The sequence below is a fragment of the Nannobrachium achirus genome (assembly GCF_963921795.1).
Source record: "Nannobrachium achirus genome assembly, chromosome: 4".
NCBI classification, from domain to species: domain Eukaryota; kingdom Metazoa; phylum Chordata; class Actinopteri; order Myctophiformes; family Myctophidae; genus Nannobrachium; species Nannobrachium achirus.
In genome coordinates this window covers 32,235,190-32,249,071 of record NC_137813.1, presented here as the reverse complement: position 1 = coordinate 32,249,071, position 13,882 = coordinate 32,235,190, and the positions used below count along the sequence as shown (strand labels likewise).

Sequence of the window (13,882 nt, the reverse complement as noted above, 5' to 3'; positions counted from 1 at the left end):
CACTGTATGGTCCGAAAAGGTATAGGCAGAAGCTTATGCTTATAATGCCTACCCCATATAAATAAAATATAAAATCAAATAAAATACATCAGAGCATGATGTCAGAGTGGTGTCACAGTGACAAGGGTCACTGACTGAACAGACAGACAGACAGACGGAGACAAGCTACGACATTTCTTATGGTATACTGCGACCTTTGGTCGCAATAAATCAGAAATGTCTCTCAAATGTCTAATTTTATAGCTTTTGTATTCCTTATACCACTGAGATGAATGTCTTCTACAGCTGGCCTAGAGTCAAATCTTGACATCAATTTATGGAAAATGCACTGGTAGGCTACTGAGAGAACACGTCTGACATGCCCTACTACTGTGTGTGTAGCTGCTGTCTGCATCAATTATCCTATCTGCAATCTGCCTCTATAATGTGGCTTGATGCCAGCACTTCATTAGGATTCATTATGAATACCAATGGCAAATGAAACTTTAAGCCACAGGGATTTGGTTCTCAAAGTACAGCAGGACCTTGAGGAAGATGTGAATGCCCAGCTGTTGCCTTGAAGCACTCATCTTCTTGCTTTTTCTCAAATCAGAATTATAATCACACACAACATTACTAGCAAGCGTCAGGCGGTTAACATGTCTGAAAATCACAAATTATTTTTTGTATGACTTGAAAAAATTATAATAATAATAATCAGAACAAAGTAAACAAAATTACTTTCTCTTTTCCTTTCTATCTCTCTCTGTGCATGCAGTGTGTGTGTGTGTGTGTGTGTGTGTGTGTGTGTGTGTGTGTGTGTGAGAGAGAGAGAGAGAGAGAGAGAGAAAGAGAGAGAGAGAGAGAGAGAGAGAGAGAGAGAGAGAGAGAGACACTCAGAGCGCTGTGTGATGAGTGATGGTGGCATTTGAAGTGATGCCATAACTTCATGTCACGCTAACAGCTCGGGACATGAACACGACCAATACCCTTTAGCACCAGACATCTTGTCAAGCTGTTCCAAGCAACCACCATCACTGCTTTAACATTACAGCAACAACTGCAACTGCACAACAGCAACCTCCATCCTGCATGTGACTTATTAATACAGCTTGAAAAGACAAGGCTGCGTAAAGGTTGTCACCCTACAATACACCCATATGGTATGAGGTAGAGCTGCTGTCTGTTCGATCCCCGGCTCGCCCGGGCTGTGTTCGAAGTGTCCTTGAGCAAGACACTAAACCAGATGAGCAGGTTAGTGGCTTGCATTTTAAAGCATATTTGAGTGGTTGAAAGTCGAGGAAAAGGTGCTATGCAGATAGTTCATTTAAGTCTCATTTATACTCAACATTAAGTACGTGTACGGATACAGATGGAGCCTTCTGTCCATTTTTTGCATTCATTTAATCTGTCTTTCCGCACAGATAAACGTGAAATGGAGCAGTACGTACCACCATAAATCGTGAGGGCAGCCATCACATTTGATTAAACTACATCTAGTTCATGCAAGACACAGCTGGCATAACATTTTGAGGAGAGGTTGTGCAAGTCGGTGAGTGCTTTATATTATAAATATATAAATTGTTATAGGCAATCTGGCAGTGAATTCCGTTTCACGTACAGTAAGGAGTTCTTATATGTAATCGCCCTTATGTGTCATTGAAGGCATTTGTCAGCACAACATGGGGCCTGCTGTGACTCAGTGGGTTTTGTCACAGACAAAACCCCACGGTAACAACTTTACCACGATCTAACACCACCCTTGAAGATGGAGGGAAGGTTAACGTTTGTCAAATGTCAGAAAAGCACTCTCAGGTCTGCTGGCACTAACATGGCTGATTCAGCTACTTAGCAGGGTATAAAGAACAGCCAGAGAGCAAGATGTTCAAGGCCCTGCAAGCATGTATTTATTATCCATTTCTCAGTGGAACCTAGGGGCCATTGACCAAGTCTGTCTGATTAAACAGCAATAACTGCAGCTTTTAATACCTTTAGCATTTATTATGTATTAGGAGCTGACAAAAAAAATTAAAAAAATGTTTTTACTAATATTTTGTTATTCCTTTTTGCCCTTCTGGTTTCATAAGTTACAGATATGTATTTCATCCTTGGGACTTGAGGTAGTTTAATGAAGCATAGTGCAATAATTCAGAGGTTACAACTGAAAGGAACATGCTCAGTACAACCATAGTATTTTTTTTTTTTTTTACCTTGTTCAAGGCCAACTTGAAATATATTTTTTAAGGGAGACAAAAGCCTTAATTGTCATTCTTCCTTGCTTAGGTTTACCCTAACTGTTTCCCCTAACTGTCTTAAAATTCACACCAATTCACTGTTTGTTAGTTTGTTTTTCTTTCTTTTTTACATAGCATCAGAGGCTATAGACAGATAGAGTGACAGTGCCACCTGATGGATGATTCAGGACTTGCAGTGGTACTACAGTCCGTTAACCTCCTAGCCTGGGGCCAGCCTATATAGCCTACTAATGCAGCTAACTAACCCCTCCTTGTTTTAACATGTGTGTGGATGTCTAGCTGCAGCTAGGCTATTAAAGGAGTAGTTCACACCCAACATATTTTTTTCCCTAATGATTACTCATGCCATGGAGACTTGAGTTCAATAATATATTTTTTTGTATTTGTCGGCTTGTCGCATTCCTAAGACAATAATTTGATTACAATAAATGTACCTCCATTGATTCCAGATGGGGACCCGAATGCATTTGGGTCCCCATTCGGAATCAATGGGGGTAAATGTGGGGGGGGATCTACTCCTGTGGTTGTGGTTTGTTCTTTCATGCTTAACCCCACAGGTGTGTATTGGTATCTTTTTATTCTTTAGAAACATGCGTCTTACAAAATGTAACTGGAAATGTATCATAGTATTTAATGTGCAACATTATATTGTTTCCATCTTATAGCAGTTTTCCCAGCTACCCACCCTGTCTTTCTCCTGACCACAATGGAAATAAGCTTCCGAGCTTCCTTGTGTTTATGCTTTTGACTGTGCGCATCTGCCATCAATTGTACATTACATGTGATTTGTCAGTAAAGAATTCAATAAATCAATACAATGTGGCTGTGATTATGTATCAGGCAGTGTGGACACTTTATTTTAGAAATGTGTACAACATTATATATTGCACATTTATACATGTTATGTATATTTTGGATGTACGTTACTAAATTTGAAATTAATAATAACACATCACATTAGTCAAGGTTGCAGTGAACAGTTTTATGTGGTAGCACAATTACAAAACATGAACATACAATGAAACAATGTGCAAAAGTGCAAAAACAACTTTACTTATGACTTCTATAGAGAATAATAATATATTACTAATGAATATCAATATTAACATAATCATGAATATCAATATAAACAGCTCATTACAGGTATCAGCAGCAGCTGTATTTATAAATGATGAACTTTAGAATATAATAATATAATAGGTTAAAAAGGGGGACCTGTCAATGGTCAGTTTAGCTTATAAAGTTCCTTGGTAAACAGCAGGCTGTTAGTGACTGACAGTGAGCGAGATGAATACGGGTCTGTATCCAGTGGCAACCTTGTGGTTCAAGGCTTTTAAAGGGCAATTCCATCTAAATTTGGCAAATTTTCCTTCAAAAGATTGCCACCAAATTCCCCCAACCCCCCTCCCACCACCCAAAACAAAATAACAAGAGAAAAATACCTACTCACAGTTCACAGTTTAACGTTAAAGTCAGCTTTGCATTCAATCTTGCAGCCTAAAAGGCTCACCCACGAACTGTACACATGTATGGAAACATACCATGCATTACCTTAAACACATGTACAATACTGTACAACATGTGATCTACCATTGAATTACCCTGACAAATTACAAATCTACGCAGTCACATCTGGTGCCATACATCAACACTAGAGGTATTCTAGCGGCATCGTTGGTATAGGTGAAGAAGAATTATTAGAAAGACCTAGAGGAGAGATACAGGTATTGTTACACCAAAACAATAAGTATTATTGGAGTAACACCTGCTGTTACAGAGTTCATACTGTGAATTTTGCTATTGCTGTAGATTGGCTAGTATTAGCATGGGAGCTGTCCACTATGTATTTCTATTACTGAATCATGATTTGAGTCAGACACTGAATCTATACGCAATTTTTTTTCTCTTAGCATAAAATGTAGCATATTCTATGATTAGTGTTGTAGAGTTGCACGTGTATTGCACTTTGTGATTTAAATTACAGACTAATGGCATGAACGTAATATTATTGTGACCATGTAAAGGTTTCCGGTCGTAAATAGACCATCATATTAAGTAAATTAACTACCGTAATACAAACTACGTAATGTGAATTGCCATGTGCTCTATGATTAATATGCTAACACCCTTGATAATTACTCTAAAGCCTGATTTATACTTTGCCGTATAACACCGTTGCACACGGTTGGAGCAAACTAATTGTATTTCATTGCTGTGGTTTTGCCATTCTCATGGCATTCAAATTGTTCAGTGCTTTTTTTATTTTACTTGGTGATCTAGTTTACGCATTGTCCTTATATCAAAGTCATGCTAGTTTACTATCATTCAGTTTAGTTTGTGTTTAAGAACTGTGACCATTTCTAGTATGGTGATATCTGTCTCACCAAAAATAGCAGATTGGCATTAGCTATTGCAGCGCACAACACCGCCATACCATACGACAGAGTAAAATGAAGCATTCAAGGTTCAAGCATGATGACTAAAGCAAAGCTGAGGGAAGTGAAGGCACAGAGGTGTATTGTACTCTATATAAAACACACTCTTAGCTGATGGGATTTTTGTTAAGGAGCATAATTTCCTGGGCAATGAAAATGAATTGTCTGGTCACTTCCATATTTAATCTAAAGAATAATAATAATTAACTATGTAGATGTGTTCTTTTCCTTAATGACTTAATGAGTGTTGGCAGACCACTGGGAATCACGTATAAAACTCATATAACAACATATTCCCACATCCCTGACTAGATCAAATCAAAATCTGAATGCTGATTAACCACGATTGCTTTCTATTTCATTTCTCCACCTTTGCATTCCATGATTAGAGATGGGAGCAGGTTTAAGACATTCTGATCAATTATTGCTCCACGCAGATGAACTGGTTGCATCTCTTGGACTAGCAATGTGTCTGGTGAGCAGGGAATGTTAACCATGGAAAGTAAATCCCTCTTCAGGGCCAGATAACTCTCATGTGCCCACTCATTAAGAAGACATAAAATTGATCTAGGATCAGCTCTCCTCCTAGGAGACATTCTGTAGCCCAGTAAATTCTGACTTTACAATGGCCTTATTTCAATGTATCAGCTTGTGTATTAATCTTCCTAATACAATACATAATGTATTTGCGAGTATGTAACAAAAAACTATTGGACCATATAATTACACCGTAGACTTTGGATGTTCACTGTATTGATACTCCCTCATTATTATAATCTATATCACGAAGCTTTTCATTCCAGAGGCTAATACACACCTTGATACACTGTAATAAGGCAACTGGAAACATTATACTCTCCAGCGGGTATAATGTACACATTGAGTCTCCTCTACTATTAAGCAAAATGTATATACTTTGTCATATGGCTGCATTGCTCACAGGAAATAACGTATTTTCCTGTTATTTTACACGACCGACACTATCTGTATAATTAGGGTTTTGAATCTCAATGCTGCCAAGCATAATTGCATGCACGGCTACTTCGTGTAAAATGAATAACTGTGTGACATCGGGAATGATCATGATATAAGGTCATTATTTAAATTACACTCATAGAGCCTCAAAGAGAGAGTTCCATGTACAAGAGCACTGAAGCTTCCAAGTGCAAAAAAAAGAAAGAAAAAAAAAACATAAATGTAAAGAAACTAAGAGATAAACCCATCACCAGACTCACTGAGATTCAGCCGCCCTCACTTATTGTAAAATATATCTATCTATGCAAGTATGGACAAGATCCAGGTGAATTCCATTGCCAGCCACATCTCAGCCAAATACTTGCCTAAAGTAAAATAATAAGTAGAAATACAGGTGTCCATGCATGGCAAAATATATCTGCTAAGTGCTGCTCTTACAGTATCTGCAAATGTATCTCCCTTTTTTTTGCACACCTCCCTCCTGATTGCCTACCATTGCCTTCTAAGCCAAGGTTTGTGTATGCGACCTGGCGGTCGCTTATCTCCCGATTAGGGAGTCTTACTGGTGTACTTACAGGTATCTAGCTTCTGCTTTTCTTCTATTTTATAACTGCAAATCATAGGGAGCTTATATGGAACATTATCCCACTCTTTCACACTCGTAAAACTTGTGATGTGACAATGAAGTTGAAGCTACTTTATGAAAAACACATTTCATTTCATTTTATTTTAGTAAGTCGTTGTCAATTTCCCTACGAGAGCAGGTCCCGTCACTCTCTATGTCTGTGGTTTTCGAAGTGGGTTGAAGGACCTCCGGGGTTCTTTGAGGGTTGTCCAAATGGACCATTATAGGTCTGTAACTCTGAGAGTGTACAAATAGAACCAAACACATTTGGTTCCATTTGTACACATTCAGTTATGGGGGTCCTTGAAAACAAAAAGGTTTGAGAACCATATCATGTCATCCTCAGACAAGCCCAACCTCCACTGTTGGCCTGAGGAGGACGTAGCACCACATGCAAACTCTGATACATGAGTCACCAGCAGTTTCTTTACACCAGAAGAGCTTAACGTGTGCAGAGGGTCGTGCCATTTCCCCCAGTTCTCCTCCCCTGCTGAACACAAACCCCAACCAACCTGTCAGAGTCACTTTAGTCCTGTGGCAAGGTCACAGTCACCTGCCTGCTTCATACCCATAACCACTAACAGGAGAAAAAGAAAAAAAAAAGGAAATGTTTGTAAAATTCCTCTGACAGACTGATTACAATGGAAGTGGCCTAGAAATTGTTTGGTGACTTTGGTTGTGCTTGATTTAGTTGTGCCGCCCCCCGTTGATGACGTTACCGCCAGGAGGGGCAATATGGATGGAGTCTAGAATGGGCCGAAGTATCTGTCCAAACGGCCTACAGAGAGGGAAGACAAATATGTGAGAAGATTTAATTCCTTTTTAGGGTTTAAATATAAGCCTCTTAAAGTAAACATTTTCAGAACTAACTCCACTACTCTAAATATTACTCAAATGTATGCATCTATGATGGGTTGTCCTAGTGTTTGTTCATGTAATGTAGGAGGATGATTTATGATGGATTCTGTGTCAACCTAAAAAGGAGTTTTAACGTCCCACTGGTTTAAACTGGTCTACGTTTTAGACCCCTTTCCTCCCTGCAGAAAAGGACTTCTAAAGAAGCAATGCTGCTCACAATACAATAACATACTTTAGAACTGCCCTATTCTCTGTAATGTAAAGAAGATACATAGAAATAGATCTCTCATGAGAAGAACGTCTGAAATCAGGTCATGGAATACTAGCACACTTGATATAGTACTACACTATAACCATAACACTGAAGCAAAAACAAAAAACAGGATGGTTTCGTTAAATGAAGAAAATATACTGTATATGATACGGTAGGTAGCAAATAGCACCTCCACAAAGGCAAAAAGGTGAATACTTTTGCTAAAAAATGAGAGATAAACTGTCAGGCAGACTGACAGACAGAGAGCGGTGGCACAGTTAGTACAGAAACCGCCAACATTCCAGGTTCAAGTCCTGTATGTGTGGAAGCTTCTTCAAGCAACCAGGGCTTTCATATGGAGAGCGGCCAGCAAAGCACTGCATGAAAAGCCCTGAAAATGGCATGGAAAATTACTGCATCATCATACATTTGGTGGAAGTTACTGCAAATTACCCATCCATTAACGCTTACCAGGACTATCAGTAATTTCCAAATAGAATCAACATAACGCAAAAACGAGTCATTTTCTGAGTTCCACTCACGTAGACAGGACTTCAGACGGGAGGTCAGTGATGTAGGAGGGGATGGTTTGGCCTGTGAGGAACTGAGCCACCTCGTTGGTGAAGGTGTTGCAGTTGTGTTCAAACAAACGATACCTGTCACCTCTGAGAAAAGAACGAGAGGACAAATTTATCTAACAGCTGCTAGAATCCATTTTAACCACTTAAACCCTCTGTACTGTAATAATATTTAGTTAGCCTGGGTGTGTGTGTGTGTGTGTGTGTGTGTGTGTGTGTGTGTGTGTGTGTGTGTGTGTGTGTGTGTGTGTGTGTGTGTGTTACCTATACGTGCTCTCTCCCAGGGAGGAAAGGTAGTCCATGAAAATCTCCTCTGACAGTTCAGTCTCTCCCAGCTCCACCACCGTGTCTGGAGGACCAAGCATTGTCCCACCCTGACAAACACACCACCAAATGTAAAAAACACACAAAATGTATTTCATCTATCTGCACTTTCCATGAATCTCTGTCTGTCCTTCGCATATCTCGAGAACCGTTCATTCGATTAAACTTCACACTTGGCGGGTGTACTGCTGAAGACCCATGGGTGTTTGAAGTTGATCAGATCAGCACTAGTCTCTTAAAAGAATGTAAGCACTACTACTGCAATAGATAAAAGATTCATAGATAATGTTTCCACAGTACAAAGGTTATTTCAGACACATACAGTGGCCTATAACATAATGTATCATTCAGGTGTCTAAGGTCAGTTTTGTGATAAATGTTCTCCAATAGTCCAATGTTTTTAGGAGACAAATGTATTGATCCGATTTACTGATTAAATTCAAACGATTGGAGCCAGGGAAACTGTAGACTCCCAAAAGTTCAACGGCCATTGAGAAGCCAGTAAGATAAATATCAAAGTGTGAGAGAGACTATCACATAGCAATGAGTAAATTACGGATCACAAGGAATAGCGAAAGGAAGTATGCTGGCCCCCCTGCAGGTCAAGTGCCTTGTTTAGGGACAATTCAAGATGTAGACTGCACAAGCCAAGGGTCGAACCAGCGACCTTCCGATTCTCAGGCGGCCTCTCTGCCGACTAAGCTATACGGACGGATATATAAGTGCTATACGGATAAGGAAGAGCGTACTGCTCTGTTCGTACTGAATAGTTCAATAAACTGATAGCAGAGGAGTATGCTGGGCTGCGTCTCCACTCTCCAATGTAGAGGTCTTAGTCAAGGGCACTTGGCAACTACATTACAACCGCATCACAGATGGGACCGCTCCACTCAGTGCCAGGAATCAAACCACTAATCCATCTATTATTACCGCGGGGCCAACCCACCATGCATCATGTTTATAGGCTTGATGTAGTACTGTTCTATAATTGTGTGCCATGGGATTTAATGTCTAACTGTAAAAGGGCTTCAGCACCAGAGAGTATCAGTTTGTAAATCTCTTGTTTGCTGTGTCAGTGCAGCAGTGTGAAACAGCTGGCCTACTGCATAGTACACTATACATCAGCTTGTTGCTTGACAAAACATTTCAGCAGAGCAGCTCACTCAGTGAAACATGTCAGAGGTTCCACCTCGGACACAAGAACCATAGACTCTCATAACAACTAATGTGTCCTTTGGAAGACTTTGGAAGTGCCCTTCAGCAAGACACAGGTCCCACAAGTGTGTATTTCTTATTAGTAGCTCTAGCTCGGCATGTGTGCATCATATTTCTGCACTGCTTACAGTATATACAGTATAAGCCTAAACATTCAGTCACTTCCTTTGTTTAACCCTCACCGGTGGACAGCTGGAGATCCCTACCCCACCGAAGAAGAATTCATCTCCATACACCACTATGGCCGTGTGCCTGGAAGTATAAAACACAGATATACACACACCTTAATAGACCTTATATGCGATGCCAACACCAACTCGTTCTCTCTCTCTCTCTCTGTGTGTGTGTGTGTGTGTGTGTGTGTGTGTGTGTGTGTGTGTGTGTGTGTGTGTGTGTGTGTGTGTGTGTGTGTGTGTGTGTGTGTGTGTGTGTGTGTGTGTGTGTGTGTCTCGGTTGGCTTGGGTAAGCACACAGGCTGGGGGGACTGCAAATGATTGCTGCTATGTGTTCCAAAAAGCTTTATACCCTGTATATATATATAACATGTACATGCCAAAATGTAACATTTACACAATGCTGTACCTCCTCCAAATGTATATATGATCCCCCTTTTCAACTTTTTCTATTATATTTTCACAGTTGCTTTGGCAATGTAAACGTATGTTTTCTCATGCCAATAAAGCTCCTTTGAATTGAATTGTGTGTGTGCTTATATAGTATGCTACCTACAGGCTGCAGCAGCTCTGCAACCATTTAATAACACAGATCAGCTACAGACATGGTGCAAGGCTGTACCAGTTGAATGGCATAGGCCTACAGATGTGATAACAATTAATGATCAATGATGAGCTAGGTAATAAGTAGATGAGGTAGGTACTAGGTACAGACAGACTTGACTCTAAACTCTGGGCTCACACCAAAAATAGGTCTGGCCTACTTCTAATGGTTCCATAGAAATTAATAGGAACTGTTTTCATAGCCCCATGTTACTGTCACTGTAAGAGTCAGGTGCTAGCCTGGACCACACGACTAAACCAATGGCAAAATGACAGTGAATAGTTCAGATTCATACCATATTCCATCCAGCTGCTTCCCTGTAAACAGAAAGGCAAACAACTGTGATCAACAAGTGATAAACATAGCAAACACACACACACACACACACACACACACACACACACACACACACACACACACACACACACACACACACACACACACACACACACACACACACACACACACAGACAGACAGACAGACAGACAGACAGACAGACACATTTCCCATTGTATAAAATCACAGATGATTATTAATGATTATTAACCGTTAATGTATCCATTCCATATTATATCTCACACACATCACTGGGCAGAGTCAGGCACGCCCGATCTCTCTCTCACGGCAATTCCTCTCTCACACACTTAGTAGGGCAGGAGAGAGGGGTCTACCAGCACCCCAATGACATGTTTTCGAAACCTGTTTTTTTTGGACCGTTATGATGTCTAGTTATGATTTCTGCTTGTTGCCGTCGCCAACTAATACCCCATGGGGTTCATTTTTAACCTTTTCTCACAACTATTCCCGATCTGAACCATACAATGGTCATAACAGAAAATGCCATAACGCTTGATGTAAACAACCTACAGGGACAAATGAACACACTTTTCTATATGATTTTGACCCAGGGAATTCATTAAAGTGGTTATTTTTAACATGTATGCACATCTTGACCCTATTTCAGGACAGAAACGGTGAAAAATAACCCAAAAATGTTCAAAACACGTCTATACTTCTCTTTGTACAGATAAATTAAGGTGTATTCTTTTGATACCACAGGTTTTTTAGGACCCTTATGATGTCTAGTTATGATTTCTGCTTGTTGCCGTGGTCAACTAATGTCCCATGGGGTTAATTTTTAACCTTTTCTCACATATCCCCAATTAGTGTGGGGATTTAGGGGAGCAAATGCTAATTTCGTGCAATTTTGACTTAAAGCGCGAAATTTTGCACAGATGTAGCCCAGGGCTTGCTCTAATGATTTAGCTAGGGCGCCCGAGTCTGCGACCTTCGGGGTCGCCACAGCGGTCAAATCAAGTTGGGCTTCCATTGACTTTCTATACAGGAGGAAAATACCCAGAAAAATATTTTTTTTCTGGGTATTTAAGGAGGATCTGAGGGGTCTAACTATGGGTTTGTCATGATGCTGAATCCATTGCAGGCATTTGTTTTGCACAAAAAACATTCAGTGGGCTAGAAATGGCCTTAGAAAACAATACACGTATGGGTGAGTATTCATGTTAGTCGGAGGCCTTAGGGTTTTTTTTTCTCGTGCTAATCAGTCTAAAAGTTCAAGATTTTGCACAGATGTAGCTCAGGGCATGCTCTAATGATTTAACTAGGGCGCCCGAGTCTGCGACATTCGGGGTTGCCACAGCGGCCAAATCAAGTTGGGCTCCCATCGACTTTAGTGATGAAAAGTGATGAGTCATCACTTTTCAGAGTTGTGTGGGTGCTGTGGCGACCCCGAAGGTCGCAGACTCGGGCGCCCTAGCTAAATCATTAGAACATGCCCTGAGCTACATCTGTGCAAAATGTTGAACTTTTAGACTGATTAGCACAAGAAAAAAAAAACCCTAAGGCCTCCGACTAACATGAATACTCACCCATACGTGTATTGTTTTCTGAGGCCATTTCTAGCCCACAGAATGTTTTTTGTGCAAAACAAATGCCTGCAATGGATTCAGCATCATGACAAACCCCTAGTTCGACCCCTCAGATCCTCCTTAAATACCCAGAAAAAAAATCTTTTTCTGGGTATTTTCCTCCTGTATAGAAAGTCAATGGAAGCCCAACTTGATTTGACCGCTGTGGCGACCCCGAAGGTCGCAGACTCGGGCGCCCTAGCTAAATCATTAGAGCAAGCCCTGGGCTACATCTGTGCAAAATTTCGCGCTTTAAGTCAAAATTGCACGAAATTAGCATTTGCTCCCCTAAATCCCCACACTAATTGGGGATATGTGAGAAAAGGTTAAAAATTAACCCCATGGGACATTAGTTGACCACGGCAACAAGCAGAAATCATAACTAGACATCATAAGGGTCCTAAAAAACCTGTGGTATCAAAAGAATACACCTTAATTTATCTGTACAAAGAGAAGTATAGACGTGTTTTGAACATTTTTGGGTTATTTTTCACCGTTTCTGTCCTGAAATAGGGTCAAGATGTGCATACATGTTAAAAATAACCACTTTAATGAATTCCCTGGGTCAAAATCATATAGAAAAGTGTGTTCATTTGTCCCTGTAGGTTGTTTACATCAAGCGTTATGGCATTTTCTGTTATGACCATTGTATGGTTCAGATCGGGAATAGTTGTGAGAAAAGGTTAAAAATGAACCCCATGGGATATTAGTTGGCGACGGCAACAAGCAGAAATCATAACTAGACATCATAACGGTCCAAAAAAAACAGGTTTCGAAAACATGTCATTGGGGTGCTGGTAGACCCCTCTCTCCTGCCCTACTAACTCACTCTCACATCACCATAGAAATGCTCCCACAATCGGCACAGATTTTTTTATTTTTTTTACCTGTCACTCGATCACTCACCTAACATGATGGGACTGAGGCTGCGGGCCATCCCCCTTGACAGGTCATAAATGTACAGCTGCACGCTATACCTCGTGACATTCGTATCCATAATGGGAACCCCAAAACAATCAGGCTGGTTTTCTTGACGTTGTTTCCTTCTGTTAGCTGACGGTTGTCTTGGTGTTGTTTCCTTCTGTTAGCTGACGAGCTAACGTTAGCACAGGGAGGGAACAACTAGTCTACAGCTGGGTCTCGTATACAGCTGATTCAATTTGTGTCACCCAGATTGTCTCACGAATCACGATCAGACAGCTTACAAAGTCAGGACGAGATAAAAGGTTCAGACAGTGACCCGGTCTTTACACCAATCACGATGTGAGCTTGATTATCTCATGTGCCATCTGATTCTGAAGCTACTATTTATGTCCAAAGGTAAAAGGTCTCTTTCAAAGGAAAAGGAAGCAACATACATACGATACCACACAAATTGATTGGAAATGGAAACATAAGAATGTGCAATACAATCTTTGGCGCCCCCAAGTGGCCGCTTGTTTGGTCCCGTTATTATTAAAGGGCAAGTTCACTCAAAATATGTGTATCAATCAACCGGTATCAACCATAGAGTTAGGTATCAACACATGTTGTCCCAGGCACTCAGGCAGTGGTGTACTGACTGTACTGTCTGTAAAGTTAAACCTAACCATGGGTCTTCAACAGGGGGTCCGGGACCCCTAGGGGGTCCTCAGAGCTACTATGTCCTCCTCCTCCAAATCGTTGTGTATTTTTTCTCCTTT

The 13,882-nt window shown here is 40.6% G+C and overlaps 1 protein-coding gene across 1 annotated transcript; it reads right to left on the bottom strand.

The window, feature by feature from the left end:
• Positions 1-6,396: 6,396 nt before the first annotated feature.
• Positions 6,397-13,504, bottom strand: desi1a (desumoylating isopeptidase 1a). The gene is made up of 6 exons (XM_080724502.1): positions 13,107-13,504; positions 10,570-10,591; positions 9,680-9,749; positions 8,223-8,332; positions 7,923-8,045; positions 6,397-7,047 (listed from the first exon to the last, which is right to left on the bottom strand). The coding sequence occupies exons 1-6, from the start codon at positions 13,195-13,197 to the stop codon at positions 6,957-6,959; spliced, it is 507 nt and encodes a 168-aa protein (XP_080580628.1). The 5' UTR covers positions 13,198-13,504; the 3' UTR covers positions 6,397-6,956.
• Positions 13,505-13,882: the final 378 nt, after the last annotated feature.

Bases quoted from the DNA above. Each gene is read 5' to 3' on its own strand.
- desi1a (XM_080724502.1), bottom strand. From the start codon at position 13,197: ATGGATACGAATGTCACGAGGTATAGCGTGCAGCTGTACATTTATGAC. The intron at 8,046-8,222 runs GTAACACACACA...TTCTTTTCTCAG, and splicing joins CTGGGAGAGAGCACGTATAG to AGGTGACAGGTATCGTTTGT. The intron at 7,048-7,922 runs GTGAGTGGAACT...CCCTCTCTGTAG, and splicing joins CCGTCTGAAGTCCTGTCTAC to GCCGTTTGGACAGATACTTC.